At 38.1% G+C, this 16,339-nt stretch overlaps 2 protein-coding genes across 2 annotated transcripts in view; one reads left to right on the top strand and one right to left on the bottom strand.

The window, feature by feature from the left end:
• The window catches only part of kmt2ba (lysine (K)-specific methyltransferase 2Ba), a 40,877-nt gene extending 28,458 nt beyond the window's left edge, over positions 1–12,419 (top strand). The window contains exons 23-36 of the mRNA XM_015053674.1: positions 84–242; positions 358–475; positions 1,212–1,290; positions 1,616–1,776; positions 1,904–2,065; positions 2,372–4,595; positions 5,620–5,742; positions 6,588–6,706; positions 6,795–6,920; positions 7,848–8,100; positions 9,157–9,267; positions 9,349–9,432; positions 9,516–9,645; positions 11,121–12,419. Coding sequence (XP_014909160.1) covers positions 84–242; positions 358–475; positions 1,212–1,290; positions 1,616–1,776; positions 1,904–2,065; positions 2,372–4,595; positions 5,620–5,742; positions 6,588–6,706; positions 6,795–6,920; positions 7,848–8,100; positions 9,157–9,267; positions 9,349–9,432; positions 9,516–9,645; positions 11,121–11,396 — 4,125 coding nt within the window. The 3' untranslated portion in view covers positions 11,397–12,419. The remainder of the gene's footprint in view (positions 1–83; positions 243–357; positions 476–1,211; positions 1,291–1,615; positions 1,777–1,903; positions 2,066–2,371; positions 4,596–5,619; positions 5,743–6,587; positions 6,707–6,794; positions 6,921–7,847; positions 8,101–9,156; positions 9,268–9,348; positions 9,433–9,515; positions 9,646–11,120) is intronic.
• A 619-nt stretch (positions 12,420–13,038) lies between these two features.
• The window catches only part of LOC106960542 (40S ribosomal protein S19), a 7,242-nt gene continuing 3,941 nt past the window's right edge, over positions 13,039–16,339 (bottom strand). Inside the window, exons 3-6 of the mRNA XM_015053688.1 lie at positions 15,510–15,610; positions 14,543–14,726; positions 14,291–14,345; positions 13,039–13,428 (exon numbers count right to left, since the gene is read on the bottom strand). Of these exons, the coding sequence (XP_014909174.1) occupies positions 13,381–13,428; positions 14,291–14,345; positions 14,543–14,726; positions 15,510–15,610 (388 nt within the window). The 3' untranslated portion in view covers positions 13,039–13,380. The remainder of the gene's footprint in view (positions 13,429–14,290; positions 14,346–14,542; positions 14,727–15,509; positions 15,611–16,339) is intronic.

The following is a 16,339-nucleotide window of genomic DNA, read 5'->3' as shown; positions in this document are numbered from 1 at the left end:
CTATGTCAGAGATGCTAACACAGCTCGTACTGTATTCTATTACAGTTCTAATGTCTCTTTTTTGTTTATATTTCTTCATCCAGCGCTGCGATCTTTGTGGACAGTGTGGAGCCACAGTTGGCTGCTGCCTCGCCACCTGCTTGAGTAATTACCACTTCATGTGCGCTCGTACAGACGAGTGTGTGTTCCAGCAGGACAGGAAGGTGTACTGCTACAAACACAGGGATCTCGTTAGCGCAAAGGTGAGGAGGGGATGAGAGTCGATTTTCCTTTCAGTTCATTAATATTTACAGGAAGAAAGTCATCTTAATTCTCCATCCTTTTGTAACAAAAATGAGTCTGATTGTTTGATTCTAGATGGTGTCGGGGAGCGGGTTCCAGGTCCCTCGCCGGGTCTATGTGGACTTTGAGGGAATCAATCTGAGAAGAAAGTTTCTTACAGGCCTTGAGCCAGAAAGTATAAACATGACAATAGGTGAGATTAAATGTGTGTTGGTTTATTCTTCTGTGCAAACTGGATATTATTTGCTACCAACAGAAATCCCTCCTAATTAAATAGACAAAACTGTATGAAGTTTTTGTTCTATAATTGCTGCCTTTAAAAATATTGATGTCAGAATGCATGTGTTTTCTTTAAATACCACTATGGGGCTGAAACAATTAATATGATTAATCGATTATTGAAATAATTGTCAACTAATTTAGTAATTGATTTTAAATGGAGTACACAGACTGAAAAAAGGACAACACAGTTATAGCAGTAATTAATCTGGATAAAAATGACATTATTTAGCATTTAAGGTAAAAAAAAAAAAGAGCTTCTTTATCTGGCTCTTTAGTAGTTCAGGATATGAAATATTTGCAAAGTTAAATCAGCTGATTTAAATTCTGTCATAATAATAAAATAACTGTACTGACATTAAGTCGAGCAGAAAGGGCTGAACTTTATTTTTTTTAGCTAGAAATGTTGCATTCTAGGCAATAAAAAGTTTATTTTCTTATGTAAAAAAAGGAATTTCATTGTTTTGAATTTTTAATATATTTCTAATATTGTCTAAAGAGAGCCTGAGTGATTAAGTAAAACAATCTGCAGAACGTGGCTTTTTAAAATCTGATTAATCATCAAAATATTTGACTATTGAAACAATTATCCTGCAATGGTATTTAAATTATTGTGCTAAATGTTGTGTGTGTGGGTTTTTTTTTTTTAGGCTCTCTACAGATCCAGAAACTCGGTGTGTTGTCAGAGCTGTCGTCAAACGGGAGGATGCTTTATCCTGTTGGTTATCAGTAAGTTCTTATTTCTGATATAAAGTCAAACTTGGGTATTTTTAGGGAGCTTGGAGGCATTTTTGTACTGGTTGTGGTACCAGTATTTAAAATTATACTATTTTTACATATTCCTATGGGGTTTCCCATCATTTTCTGTAGTTCATCATATTGATTTAGTTTCTATATTTTCACAAAATCTAGTTGGTTTTTTTCCTCCCAAAGTTGACATTTATTTTAGAGGATTAGTGTTTAAAATATGACTAGATGTTATGTGAATTTGTGTGGAGGTTATTGTACTTGCAGTATTTTATATAAACCCGATTTCTCTCCCTTCAATCTGTAGATGCTCTCGGTTGTACTGGAGCACAGTGGACCCCCGCAGACGCTGTAAGTACACCTGTAAGGTGACAGAGGTGAGCACACCTCTACCTGGTGAGGAACAAGACCTGAGGATGGACAGAGAGGAGAACCACACCATAGTCCACAGTCCCAGTCGCCACCGAGGTGAGCAGGTTGCTCCAGTCTTAAAATAACACTGAAAGATTTTATTTTTCTAACATCATCTGAAAAAATAACGTGTTTTTTAGTTTATTGTGGTTTAATAATGATAATATGTCGTATTTATGAGCAGATGTGGAGTCTCCAGATCGCTTCAGCTCCTCTTCCAGCCCAGTAAAGTCCACAAACTCGTCTCCAAACTCTAAAACGCACCACACACCCGGGCCTAGGAGTCCAGGTTACACACAGACCAGAAGACCAGCAGGAGGATCATCACGACCGCTCCCGTCTCCTGGTCAGTAAAATGTCTGACTTTTTAAAACATTTTAGAGTTCCTATTCAATCTGAAGGTGGTATGGTCTTCAATTTGGAAAAAAAATAAAACGGACAATGGAAAAATGTTTCAATTTTGGTCTTAAATTGAACTGAATCTACCAGACTACGAGTTGTGAAAAAAAGTTCATCCTGAAGCTGATATTTTGCAGTAAAATATCCAGAATGTTTTTAAACGACTGTAAAAAAATCTGTAATTTAGATTTTTTTTTTTTTGTAGGAACCAGAATATTTTTCTTCTGTTTAGTTCTTGTCCCTTTGATTTCAGGAGTTGCTTCTTACAAGTCTCATCACATCCTCACCCTGAGGGACCTGGACGACACCAGGCGGCCTCGCAGGCTGTCCTCCAGGAGCCGCCGCAGCTCCTCGCCGACAGAAAACAACCCGTCTGTGGCGATGAGCGTCCGCCCCGGGGGCGCTGTCGGCTCCCGATGCGCTCTCTTCAGCTCCCCTCCCAAATCGACGACCGTTGGATCGGCCTCTCCTCCGCTTTCGAGGCAAAACTCAACCTCTCCTGTGTGGAACTCCCCTCCGAGGTCCAGCGTCTGTGGAGGTTTTTCTCCTCGCCAAGGGGGCGTCTCCCATTCCCCCAGAGGAACCCAGAACTTTAAAATCACTGCTCCGGTGACGGTGGAGGTCCCACAAGACTTCCTGGCGTCATCGGAGGCAGAAGACGCCGCTGTTGCCACGACGAACGGGATCTCGCTCGCCCCCGACAACCTGGAGGAGGAAGTGGCTCAGCTGATGTCTCAGGAGCTGCCGTACACCGTGTTCGACAGCGACGCGGACGTAGTCGTGGCGTCCATGCTGGGCACCAAGCTGGAGTTCGACGAGGCTCTCCTCTCCGAGAACGTGGATCTGGCCGGCGGTCAGGCGGAAGTCGGGCCGCGGGACGTGGAGATGCGAGAAGACGATCAAGGGAACAGCTCTGAGGATGAAGACGGCGGATGTTACTCTAAGATTTCACGTACGGTGGTGTGCAACGCGGCAAGCGGCTCTGACGCCGCCAATCAACCCGCTGCAGCTCAGTCGATCTCCCAGTTAGACGGGGCGGACAGTGGGTCGGAGACGGAGGACATAGAGGACAAAAATAAACCTCGCAGTGTTCAGGGAACACCTACGAAACATCTGACTGTCGCACTGCAGAGGCTGGAGTCCATCTTCTCTCTGCCGAGGCAAATGTCCAAACTGGAGGATCCGGAAAGTTCTTCCCCTCCCGTTTTCATGGAGCCCAGTTCCATGTGCGAGGAGCTGTGCCTGCAGGAAGAGGAAGTCCCGCTGTCTTCCGACAGTCCGACGTCTCAGCAGGAACTGCTGCTGGATCCGATGTTGGGCCATTTTGTTTCAGCTAAAGATGGCCATGTCGTCAACTCAAACAAGGGCGCCCCTCCCGACAAAGACGAAACCTCATCAAATGATTCGACTGATGTGTTCAAAGACGATTTAAAAGATCCAGATTTTTCTCCCAAATCCGAAACCAAAACGATGCCGAAGAAAACGATCGTTGTAAAGAGGAAGCTGTCCGGCGCCTCCATGTCCAAACCTCTGCTGCCTAAACAATGTCTCCAGCTGAACCCCAACATCACCCTCATCGCGCCTCAAGTCAGGCAGACCGTCAACATCGCCTCCGTTTCTCCGTCTTCCACCACTTTGTGTGCGGTCCCGCATCCCGTCGCCTCGCCGATCATCATCAACGGCTTGAACGCTCTACCCATCCAGCCCGCCGCCGCTCCAGGACGATCCATTACGATCCGATTGGACGCCTCCAAACCGGAGGCGTCGCAGCAGCAGGCGGCGGTGGTGAACTCGCCCAGCCCGCAGACGACTGTCCGTCAGGTGCTGCTCGTCAACCGACAGGGGCAGATCCTCGTCAAAGACCCCAAATCGAACACTTTCCAGACGCTTGCCGGAAACTCGCCGACTTACAGCAGAATTAGCCAAATCGCCAAGATGCTCCACAGCGGAGGCGGTTTAAATCCGTCGGTCCCGCGTGTGATTTTAAAACCTTCCCCCGGCTCTTCGGATCTGAACGTCTCTCCTCCTGCCAACCACGTAACCCCGGAGAGAAAAGTCATTGTCAAAGTGCTGCCAGTGAAACACGTCGTCTCTCCAGCTCCTTTAGTTCCCGTCAGCGTTCCGACTTTTACTCCAGCCAGTTTCTCCAAGATGGAGGACCTCACCACCCAGGCCATCATCAACAGAGCGATGGCCACGGAAATGGAGGCGCCGCGGCCAGCGCCGATCATCCTCAACAACAGTCGCAGACAAAAGGCCAGGCAGCGGCAGCCATCGCAGCTCCCACACACTCAGGAGTCGGAGCAGTCATCAGTGGGGCATTCGGAGTCGTCCAGAAGTTTCCATGGCGATCCGTCACCCCACCAAATCAGAGTGAAGAGAGCGTCTGCGCTTTCGGAGAGGCAGTCCAAGAAGAAGTCAAAGATTGACTTCTTGAAGGATCCGTCGAGTGAAATGGAGGAAATTCAGGAAGCAAGGTGAGAGATATTAAAAGTTAAGAGGCAACTATAACTCTGCCAACATTTTACCTTCATTAAATGATAAATGGACTTACCGTAGCCTACGTTCACGCAGCAGGAAAATGCTAATCTGTTTTTCTTTCTTTCCTTTTTTTTTTTTTTTTGGCCAAATGCAAACTGTAGCCAACTTTTTCACAGCAATCTGAGTGAAATGAATTCTTTATTTCGAACAAGTAAAAATAAGAAGAAAACATAAAAGTATATACATTAAAATAAACAAACAAAAGTCCCATATCCAGTTTGAAAAGGAGCAGGAAGAAGACAAAGTTTATTAAGTCTTACCTCCAATTGTCTCATCCAAATATGTCCCACATTATACAGAATTGCACATCTTATTTTTACTTGTGTCACAATTTCTCTCTTTACAATTCCTGATCTTTTCAACCTGAAATAATCTAATTTGGGCCACTTCCATCTGTAATACCAGTTCGGGTATATATCTGGCTTTTATGCCATTGATCCAAGACATTCCTGTCATAACACATTTTGCTGGATGATAAATTGTTCCAGAAATTATTGCGATAAACAATTATATTATTATTTTGAGACAATTTCAAGTCCTAAAATGGCATAATAATAATTATAATAATGCAAGAACACATTCTCAAAGATCAAGAAACTTCAATTTCTAATAATTTACCACTGGAACTGGAAGACATTTTAATATTCAAGATAAACAAAACTACAGAAACAACAAATAAAGCGAATAGTGAAGTATCTCTTTAAAAAAAAAAGGTTTAGTTGAGACTAAAAACTTTTTTCTTCCAGTTTTTAGTAAAAGAAAAAGAGAAAAATTAGAAAAGCAATTTATAATTCAAATGGAAATGATTGTGTTTCTTCGCATTTATGTTGTGATTAATTGATTTATTGCTTATTGTGATTCAAAAAGTCGGAAGAAAAAAAGAAGAGCCGATTCAGACGTTTTCTCAAAGGATTGAAGTTAGAGGAAATGTAAAACATGTGGTTGGATTTTTCTGAACAGACCCGGCGGTGTCAGAATGAAAGCTCCAACAACAAACGACGTTATCGATCTGAACCAGGTGAAGGCAACTGAGCCGATGAAGATCACCGTTCCTCCTCCTCCTCCAGCACCATCTACTTTCAGGTAACACTGTTACTCACAGGTTTCCAGTAACAATCAGTTTCAGCAGATTAGAAAACGAGAATTATGTATGTTTTACGCAGGAGTTGTATGGGTGCTTGAAATCCTTGAAAATGCTTGAATTTCAAGGTTTGGAAAATGCTTCAAAGCGTCTAATATTCAAACTGCACAGTTTTGTAATAAACTGCAATCTAATGTCTGATTTGAAAATGTTATTTACAATTGAAAACAGATATTTAAAGATAATAAAAGGACATATCCACATTTTTTTCACTGTCTGAAGTTAAATCAAACCGTTTTTTTTTTCCTTTTAGGTCAGTTAGAGTTGTTAAACTTATTTCTATTTGCTAAATGAAAGAAAACTGGGCAAGAATTTTTTTTTCTTGTATATTATGTATTTATCATTTAGTTTGAGCAGGAAGTTAATTTACTTTAACATGATTTGTTTGAATGGTTTCAATGTGATGGATATGTATTATTCTTAATGGCTAAATGAATTAAAGTTGCTCTTATATTTTATACATTGTGCAACATTATTGAAATGAGGTGATTTTTTTCTTTCTTTTTTGTTAAAGTTGTGATTGGTTCTCGAACCAGTTACATTTTTTTTATTTTTAATTTAAAAAATTTTAAATAATGTTTTTAATATATTTTAGTTAAACTAAAAAATGTTAAACTTGAAAATGCTTGAAAAGTGCATTTTATACGTCACCAGACTAAGATAGTTAATTACAAGAAGTTACAAATAATTTGTAGTTATTATTTTCAGCCACAGAGGTGCATTTTGACATATTACAAGGTTTTCTTTCAGTTTTTCATCCTCTGCTCGTCTCTTCCTGGTTCCTCAGGCGTCCTCAGGCTGAGAGTTCGGCTCCATCGTCCCGACCCGGCGGTCCCTCACGCTGCAGAACCCACATGTGGGTCAGCTCTCGACATGGAGAGCTTTCTGAGTGGGCTCCCTATGCAGGTCTGTCGCTCGGCTCTTTATGGATCTTTTGGTTATTTTGTTTAGTTTGTGTGTGAAATTGAATCCATCTTTGCTTGTGATTCTGCAGGTTTCAGCTCGGAAGACGACGCTCCTGCACTCAAATACAGGAAGAAGACTTGCATGAATCAGCCTCACCTGCGGTTTGAGATCACCAGCGACGACGGCTTCAGCGTCAAGGCCAACAGCATTGAGGGTAGGACGGGTTCTTCTGCTTCGCTTTAGGGCTGAAATGATTAATTGGATTAATCATAATCTATTATTGAAATTGTCCACTAATTTAGTAACTAAGTAACCCTGAACAGGAGCATACAGACTCAAAAAGGCCATTTGCTGAAAGAACAACACACTCAGAGCAACAATTAAGTCAAAAATTAATTTTTATCATAACACTGTTGTCTTATTATTTGATTTTTATAATTTTTTGTCTTATTGTGACTAGTTTCTGATAATATTAGAGCTTTACTCTCGTAATATGATTTTATCATATTATTACTCGTATAATGAGAATTTTCTTGTATGACTATTCCAATATTATTTCAACTTAGTCATCCAACCTTATTTTCTTGAGATTTTGACTTTATTCTTGTAATTTAATTGTTTTTTGTTAGCGTGACCCTAATATTCTGTTTTAGAAACATTTCTGTTGGTTTTAAATTCACACACCTGGAGAGTTTCAGTTTTGCATTTAAGATAAAATGCAAAACTGTACTTTTATTATAATAAAGTTTTTATTACAATAAACACTTTTATCTGTAAATATTTTCTGTCCATAACTTTTCAACTGACAATTTTAGTATCATCTGGTTCAAATTTTATAAAAACAAACTTGTTGCTATTCAGTTATTAATCAATTATTGAAAGTATTTGTTTAGCTGCAGATTCATCCTTTGCTACAAATTATCAAGCGTATATTAAATATATGCTATGTTTTTGGAATTTAGGCAAATTTAATTATTTGTTCATTTGCGTCTTTTAAAGTATTTCAAATGTTGCATAAAAAAGATTTAGTGAAAAATCCACAGATAGTTTTCGGCCCAATAATTGTCATAATAATCAATTTAAAAAAAATTGTTTGCTAAAATCCTACTTTATATTTTTAAACAAATGTTTTGCTTCTCAGTGGCGTGGCGCGCCGTGGTCGACGGCGTCCTTGACGCTCGAGCGGACTTCCACCTGAAGCAGCTTCCTCTGGGCGTGATGAGCGGCCAGCGCGTCCTGGGCGTCGTCCACGACGCCGTCACCTTCCTGCTGGAGCAGCTAGAGGGCGCCGCCGACTGCAAGCGGCACCGCTTCCGCTTCCACCGCTGCGACGACGCCGAGGAAGAGCTTCCTCTCAACCCGAGCGGCTGCGCCCGCGCCGAAGTTTACACACGGTGCGCTGCGTCAGAAAATCACAAATGTAGCAACTATAACTTTAATCTAATTTGGTGAAGAATATCTTGGTTAATCTGAAGGATGAATTTGATTTTCTTGGTATATCTTATTCATAAAGATACATTTATTTTCTTGGTCAATGTGTTGTACAATCAAAATATATTAAATTGGGGTTAGTTTCTTGGCAAATCAATGATTAACTTGGTAGTAGTGACACTAATAGCTGTTAATGATTAAGACAAAATAAAACAAACATTTAATCCAACAAGTAGCTATTATTGCTCAGTTATTACAAATTTAAATATTTATTTCATTAGTTTTAAAGAATATTGTCATTTCTTTTGAAAACATGACATTTTACCCTTTTCCTTCTTCCTTAGTTAAATTAAACAAGTTGTTTTTAATTACATACAGCTACGTTCAACAATATACATCATCTAAAAACAGACAATGAATATTATTTTGGACTCATTTCTGTTTACCTCCTCTGACTGTAATCAGATCAGCTTAGAGTTTAATTAACAGATCAAAGATCAAACTTTAGGATATCACTTTGTTTAGTGCTTGATTTTTGCACATAGTTCGGTTTTTCCAAACCAGAAAAGGAAGGAGGTAGAGCTGAGTGGCTTAAAATAAAATCTGATTTCTGTTTTATTTAAAACCTCAGTGTTTCTGTTTGTTTTAGAGAGAAGACGGTCCCAGAACGGTTTCTTTTTAAAACCTACTGACATGAAGAGCATTCGTTTTAACATTTCACAGAGTTCCAAACTAGCAGAAAAACAAACTTTAAATATCTTTACCTGACAGAAATACTGACAGGCCGGGTCACAAACGTTGCAGTTTCAACACCAGGACACAATCTGTGGAATAAAATATAATTAAATCAATTAAGTGGTGTCATTATTTTAATTTCTGAAGGATCTTGTTGCTGTACATCTGAGCAGTTTTTAGTTTTAAAAGCACATCATTGGGGCTTTAATTTGTCTTTTGTTTTGTTTGTTTTGTTTTTTTAAATGGCAACTTACCTTGTGTTTACTTTTTGTTTTTCAAACCAGGAAAGCAACGTTTGATATGTTCAACTTCCTGGCTTCGCAGCACAGACCGCTCCCAGAGTTTATCGCCCCGTTCGATGAAGACGATGATGAATTCCCACTTAAAGCCTCCAGGTTAGTTGGTTAAATCTCTGCTATTCATTAAACATCTGCTCTTGATTGGCTTTGACCTCAACTCGTCTTTAACTCGTCTAGACGAGCGACCAGCAGCGAGCTTCCCATGGCGATGAGGTTCAGACACTTGGAGAAAATCTCCAAAGAAGCAGTGGGCGTTTACAGGTAAATACAGGAGAAACATCTGAATAAACTCCTAATGTTTTTTAGAACACAAGAGAAATCCTTCTTCCATCTTTGCACGGTAGATCTCCGATTCACGGCCGTGGACTTTTCTGCAAGAGGAACATCGATGCTGGAGAGATGGTGATCGAGTACGCCGGCACCGTCATCCGAGCCGTCCTGACCGATAAACGGGAGAAATATTACGACAGCAAGGTGAGCAAAACATTTTCCTCAATCTGTCCCCTGACGTAAAATGTAAAATGTTATTTATAAATAGTAACCGCAGTAATTGGCAAACGTTCAGTTCAAGTAATCAGGTTTAAATTGAATCTCTGACAAATTAAAGTCTGACCCCGAGGGCCGGGATCAGACGAAGAGATTAAAGTCATAATCTTAGAATAAAGATTTATCAGAAGAAAAAAGTTGTTTTATTGAGACCAAAGCTTCGTTAGCCATCAAGATCTGACTTGATTCTTTCTTTGAAACAATCATATTTGTTTGCACCATCATTTCAAATCGTGCTACTGATACTAATTTGATGTTGACGTGTTAAAAGACAAATTATGATGTAATTTATTAAATCACAGGTTTATTCTGGTGATGTTACTTTATTACGACTTTATTATGGTGATGTGACTTTATTGTACCACTTTATTATCATGTTATGATATTATTCTGGTAATTTTGTGACTATTCTCATTTTTTCTCATGGATTTTTTCTTAATATTACAACATGACTTTATCGTATTATGACTTTATTCTGCTAATATTATAACTTTCTGATTTAATTTTTTTCTTCTTCCTCATTACAATATGACTTTATTCTCATATTGTTATGATTCTTTATTATCGTATTATTACAACTTTTTTTCTGGTAATATTATGACTTACTGTCATATAACTTTATACTCCTAAGCGTAATATTGATTTTTATTCTTTTAATATTAAGACTTTATTCTTGAAGTAATTAGTTTTTTTTCTTAGCCTGGCCCTAATTCTCTGTTGTAGAAATAAAATTCAGTTCAAAATTCACACATCGAGGGAAAATTAGTTTTGTTGGTTGAGTTTGTGCATTTTGTTCTCATAAATATTCTTAAATATCTGCATCATGAACGTATCTGCATGTTAAAATTGTCTCACCTCCTGCTGTGACGCAAACAGAAACGAGTCCACAGAGTAAAGCTGCTGATTGAAGACAGGAAGCTCCCAATGTGGAGTGACTGACAGCCGAAAACGCGACGGAGCAGAAACAATTTCTTGTCTTTTATGGGGATTTTTTCTTATTCTAAGGAGGCAGTCAGTTCAGCTTGTCTTTATTGTTGTGTCTCATCTTCTTTATAATTGCCTTCCTCTCTGTAATTAAAGCAGATGCTGCCACTTTTTGCAGTTTTGGCTGGTGCAGAATCCAGCTGAGTTATTAAATCATAATTTCCTGTTACACCGTTAACCACCGACTCCAGCTGCTTGGGAATTTCCCCCAAACTCTCCAAGCAACTTAAGACTTTGGATTCCAGTTTTCTTCTTCTTGCTTGTGCAAGTTGTAGAACAAAAAGATTCTATAAAGAATTGAAATACGTAGTTTCCACAAGTCCGAACCGGAAGTGGTCCGCAATTAGATTTTAATAAGACACGGAATGCATCTTAATTTTTGAAATTACAGATTTTCTTCTCTTGTCGTTTCACTCCAGGGCATCGGCTGCTACATGTTCCGCATCGACGACTTCGACGTGGTGGACGCCACGATGCAGGGCAACGCCGCTCGCTTCATCAACCACTCGTGCGAGCCGAACTGCTACTCCCGCGTCATCAACGTGGACGGCCGCAAGCACATTGTCATCTTCGCCCTGAGGAAGATCTACCGCGGCGAGGAGCTCACCTACGACTACAAGTTCCCCATCGAGGACGACGACAACAAGCTGCACTGCAACTGCGGCGCCAGGCGGTGCCGCCGATACCTAAACTAGCAACTCTAGCCACGCACATCACCGCTCTGTCAAGAAGAAGCCATCTTCTGTGGAGTTTAATTTATAAACAAATCATGGGCAGGTTATCTTCTCATGCCTTTCCTGGACAGTTGTAGCGTTTGTTTCACGCTCTTTCAAGGTGTCTTTAGCCCGCAGACGGAGCTCACCAGCAGCGGGAGACGGAGCCGTCGGCAGAACGAGGAGGATTCATTCAGCACCTTACTTTACACGACCTCCTCAAACGGGACACGGCTCCACTTCCTGTCACACCCAAAGCACCTTGTGTACATTATAGAGCAGCTACATTTTAACTCTTCTCCGGAGAGCAGGGACTTCAATGTTTTAGGTCTTGCTGTTATTTATCCCCAGAATGTTAGTTTTAATAGTCCTCCATCAGTGCGTCCCGCCTGCAGCCAGTTAAATATTTCTACTTTTATTTGTGATGATCCGAGTGCTTTTACCCCGCTGATGTTTCTGTTTATCTTTTTTTTCTGTGTGCATTTTAAGGCTGATGAAGGAGAATTTTCTTGTTGCAGGACTCGCTGATCCTGCCGTGCAGTCCTTTCTAAATCTTTTTGTATATTTGAACAATAAATGTCTAATCAACCAACTAACAGAAATGCGTTTGGGCTTTTAAACAGCTGGAGGTGGATGAACAGGAAGGACGCTGTTCTCGTCTCTCTCAGGTGTACTACCTCTAAGGTTTTATAGAGCAAGGTTGTATTTAATAAAACGTTTAATGAACACAGATTCCTCATTGTTAAATCTTTCAGGACTAAAAAAAAGCGTAAGCTACTATTATGAACACAAGTTTGCTCTCATTGAGAGAACGGATGAAGTCACTGGTTTGTAATCGGTTTTTTTTTTTCTCCTTTATGTTAGAAATTTCAATTCAATTTCACAAGTTACTTTACAGGCGGATTATGGATCCTGTAAATAGTTGTATAAAAAAATTTCTAAACCTGTTACATATTTTTTTACCTTCATTTTTTTTTTTTTATTTATGTTGAATAAAAATTTGTTAAAAGTTTCTGTTCTATTGTCCATTTTATTCAAGCAATAAATTAATATTTAATACAAATGTTACTTTATTAGTTCAAAAGGTAAATTAATTAAATGTAACTGCTATTACACGTCTGCTGCAGCAGTCTGTATTACAGATGCTCTGTAGAAGCCTCTGACTGAAGATCCAGTTGTATGACAGGCTTATGAATTATTTACTAGATGGTGTGAAACACAAAATGTTGTAAAAAACAAAGATTATTTTTACTGCCTTTTATACACTAAAAAAGCTACAATGATGCTAAATCTACTAATGAAATAATTTTAAATTCACTTAAATGTTGCTGATTTTTTTTTTTCACTTTGAGCCAAAGCTTGAAATTCCACGGCAGTTTTTTTATTGCATATTTTCTCAATTTTGACCAAGTATTCCATACATTTTTCTTTTTTTTTCCCTTGAGTTTTTTTTATTGCATTTAAACACACTACTTCTGCAGTTTTTTATTTTATTTTTATTCTTCCCCTTTGTCACTATTCAAAATTAAAACAATTTAATTTAATTTTCTTAGTCCTTTACCTTTACTCGGAATACAACTTAACATGTTTTGAATATTTCCACAGAAAAACAGATCACCAGATATTAGTGCTGACAGGACAAATACATTTATTGATCAGCTTTTAGTGTAGCTAAATCAACAATATGCATAATTTTCTGCAGACAAAGCTGTTCGAAAGAGTAAAACATGTTTTTGGGTCCGTTGCATTTGTTTTATTTTCCGTTTTTCACAGCTTCTTGGTGGAGAGCAACAACTTTAACATGCTAATGCTTGTTTATACTTTATATTGGTTCACAAGTTCAGCTGAACTTCAGACTCATGCATCTCTTTCTGCTGTCCTTGGACAGAGTGGGAACCAGGCTGATATGGAAAGACAAGCAAATAAAAAGTGAATAAACACGGCGTACGCGCTCTGGACGCTTTCCTCAGGCGGCGCTTTGTAAACTTCGCTGTTTCTTGTTTGCAGAGGCGACCTGAACACACAAAGGGACAAGAAAGCAATAAATATAAAGTGTCCAACATCCTAAAGACAGTTTAACAGTTTCTTAGAGACAATATGGCAGCAAATACCACAGGCCAAGTGTGAGCCCCCACAGCTTGTTATATCTTTTTAAAAAAATAACTTTCTCTAAAATAAGACAAATAAAATTAAATATGATCACTTTAGTTTTTAAGTTGGACAAAAAATAAAACATTTCTGAAAATATAGTATTTTAATTTCAGAATTTAATAATAATACACAACCACTAATTGGGCGCAAAGGCTGAAGCCTGATAAAACATAAGACATCACTTCTATCATTTACTTAATAATTATCAAAAATACACTGCAAAAACACTAAATCTTACCAGATTTTTTTGGTTAGCTTCTACAGGAAATATCTTAGTGCACTTGAGATAAGACAAAACTAACTTAAAGTAACTTTTTACTAAGATAGAGGAGATTAAGTAAATAATTTATTAACATTAATTAAAAAAAGTGATAGTTCCATTGGCAGCTTATTTCACTTATAAAATAGGAAAAATGTCTTGATATGAGTGAAATTATCACTAGAACTTTTTCATCAATATTAATGAATTATTTATTTAAAATCAACTCCTATGCCTTGCTGAAAATTTACTTGTGAGTTAGTTTGTCTTATTTAAAGTGCACTAAGATATTTCCTCTAGAAACTAAACAAAAAAAAATATCTGGTAAGATTTTGTGTTTTTGCAGTGTAAAAACAGACAGAAGCCAAGATTATTTTTTATACAATTAAGTTTGACACATTAAAGCAGCACATACATTTATACATATTTATAAAATTCTAAATATATTTATCATGGAAAACCTCACCTGTCCAGCGATTCTGTCTAAATCCCTCTGACCTTGAGGAGTAAGTCGACGACCACTGTAAGATTAAATGTTAAAGATTAGACGCTGATTCCTTTGTCATAATTTAAAAAAAATAAATAAATCTCTTAGTCTGGCCCTAATACTCTGTCGTTAAGAGTCAATAACTGGACAGAGAATGAGTGAAAAAGCATCCATACTTTGATAAAGATTGGCAAACTATTGACCAAGATTTTCTTTTCTTTCCTGTCTTACCCATTGGGGTCTTTCTCCACCATCTTGAGGCCCTCCAGGGCTTGAAGGACCTTCCTCGCTACATTCCTGGAGCCCACGCTGAAGTGGGCGGGGCATACGCCGTTCCGCTGGCGGCCTCCATAGATCTTGATCATGGCGCCCACTCCCACTCCTCCTCGCAGGTAGAGGTGGCGGGCTGTGGATGCTAGAGAGGTGGGAAAAATAAAATAAATATGTACTGGCTATTTCCTGACATATTTACTGTCAGGATGCAAAATAAAGTGAAATTAAACATCAACTCATTATGTTAAAGCCAATTTATATCAAATAAATCCTCACATTTAAAATAAAAGCTGGACAAATAACAGTTGTGATTTCTTTAGTAGTGAGTGAAGACGGGATGCGTAAATAGTTAATTTCACTAATGATTTTCTTTCTGTTTTGCTTATTGTAATCAATTATTTATATTGTTACTGTTAAGATCTGATTACAAACCCCAAAATGGACATTTGGATTAACCTAAACACATCAACGGAGGTCCAAAAGTGACAAAATTAAAAACAAAACATATCAAATATTACTTAAATATGGATGGATGGAGTATTTTATTAAAGTTTTCAATACAATTTATAGTCATTTCTGGGTGATAAATTAAATTGATTGATTTAATCAAATTTTTGTGTTTTGAAGGTTTAAGTTTTAGAAAATTTGTTTCTTTTCCACCAATGTCCTCCTTGGGTTTCCATAGTTAAGAGGGTGGCCATCTTGTTTGACAACCTTCTATTTATGTGGACTTTGGATTCAGGTCCAAAGTCCACATAAAATCCTAATGTTACAAGAATACAGTTGTAATATTAGAATAATGAAGTAGTAATTTTATGAGAACTCCAAAACAGAAAAGAAAAAAAAATTAATTATCCAAATAATCAATTAAAATTGGATCTGGCACAGCGTGTGGCCCAGTCCAGTTGGGTGAATAGTAACCAACCTGCTCTGGTGTAAAACCAGTTGTCATCACAGGGAGCTAGCTCCTTGTGTCTGGCCAGCTTCACAGTGTCGACCCACTCTGGGACCTTTAGTTTCCCAGATCTGAAATTTTGTTTTAGCATAATATGGATAAATATTATGTTATGTACAGCAAATATGTGTATTGTTAGGTTAATCAGCAAAGAAACAAAGGGGATGAATGTCCTCAAATATAAATAAATACTTTATTTATGCTTTACGGTTTACAACAAGAGCATATTTTATGTTTTATTGCAGCAAGATGACCGTTTATTAAGGGGAAATGAGAGCAAAATCAATAATTTCATGGAAAGCGACTGAGAGTTACTGAATCTACTCACAAACAAGACAAAAGACAGAGTGTTTACCATAATGGAGTCCAAAAGATGTATACTAAAGAACTAAAGAAATAAAAAATATATTTTATTTAATAGTTGAACAATGTCCTTAAAAACTGCAAATTAATAAAATTGAATCAAGTTTCACCTAACAAAACTGTTTTATTGAGAATCAGTAAAGATTATATAAACAACATGGATTCTGTACTATGCTTTCTAAAAAAAAACTGTGCAGATCAAATCATTTCACTTTTTGCAAGTTTGCAGGTTGTTACAATCTGGTGAGCTTCCTTAGACAGAAAACTTTTTTAACTGATTTGAATAATTAACTGAGTTTACTGCACTGTTTGATAACTAGGATCAATTAGAATGTAGGAATAACAATAAAAATAACTTCATTTAAGTGCCTTGAGTTGAGAATCCTTGTCAAATGGCATTTTGACAAAAAATCTGTAAATTCAGGCGACGGGGCCTG

Source organism: Poecilia latipinna, unplaced genomic scaffold (genome assembly GCF_001443285.1).
Source record: "Poecilia latipinna isolate Pla-1442-1.1 unplaced genomic scaffold, P_latipinna-1.0 Scaffold1193, whole genome shotgun sequence".
Classification (NCBI taxonomy): domain Eukaryota; kingdom Metazoa; phylum Chordata; class Actinopteri; order Cyprinodontiformes; family Poeciliidae; genus Poecilia; species Poecilia latipinna.
Note: the sequence above shows the minus strand (reverse complement) of the source record. Positions and strands in the feature narration are given on the sequence as shown.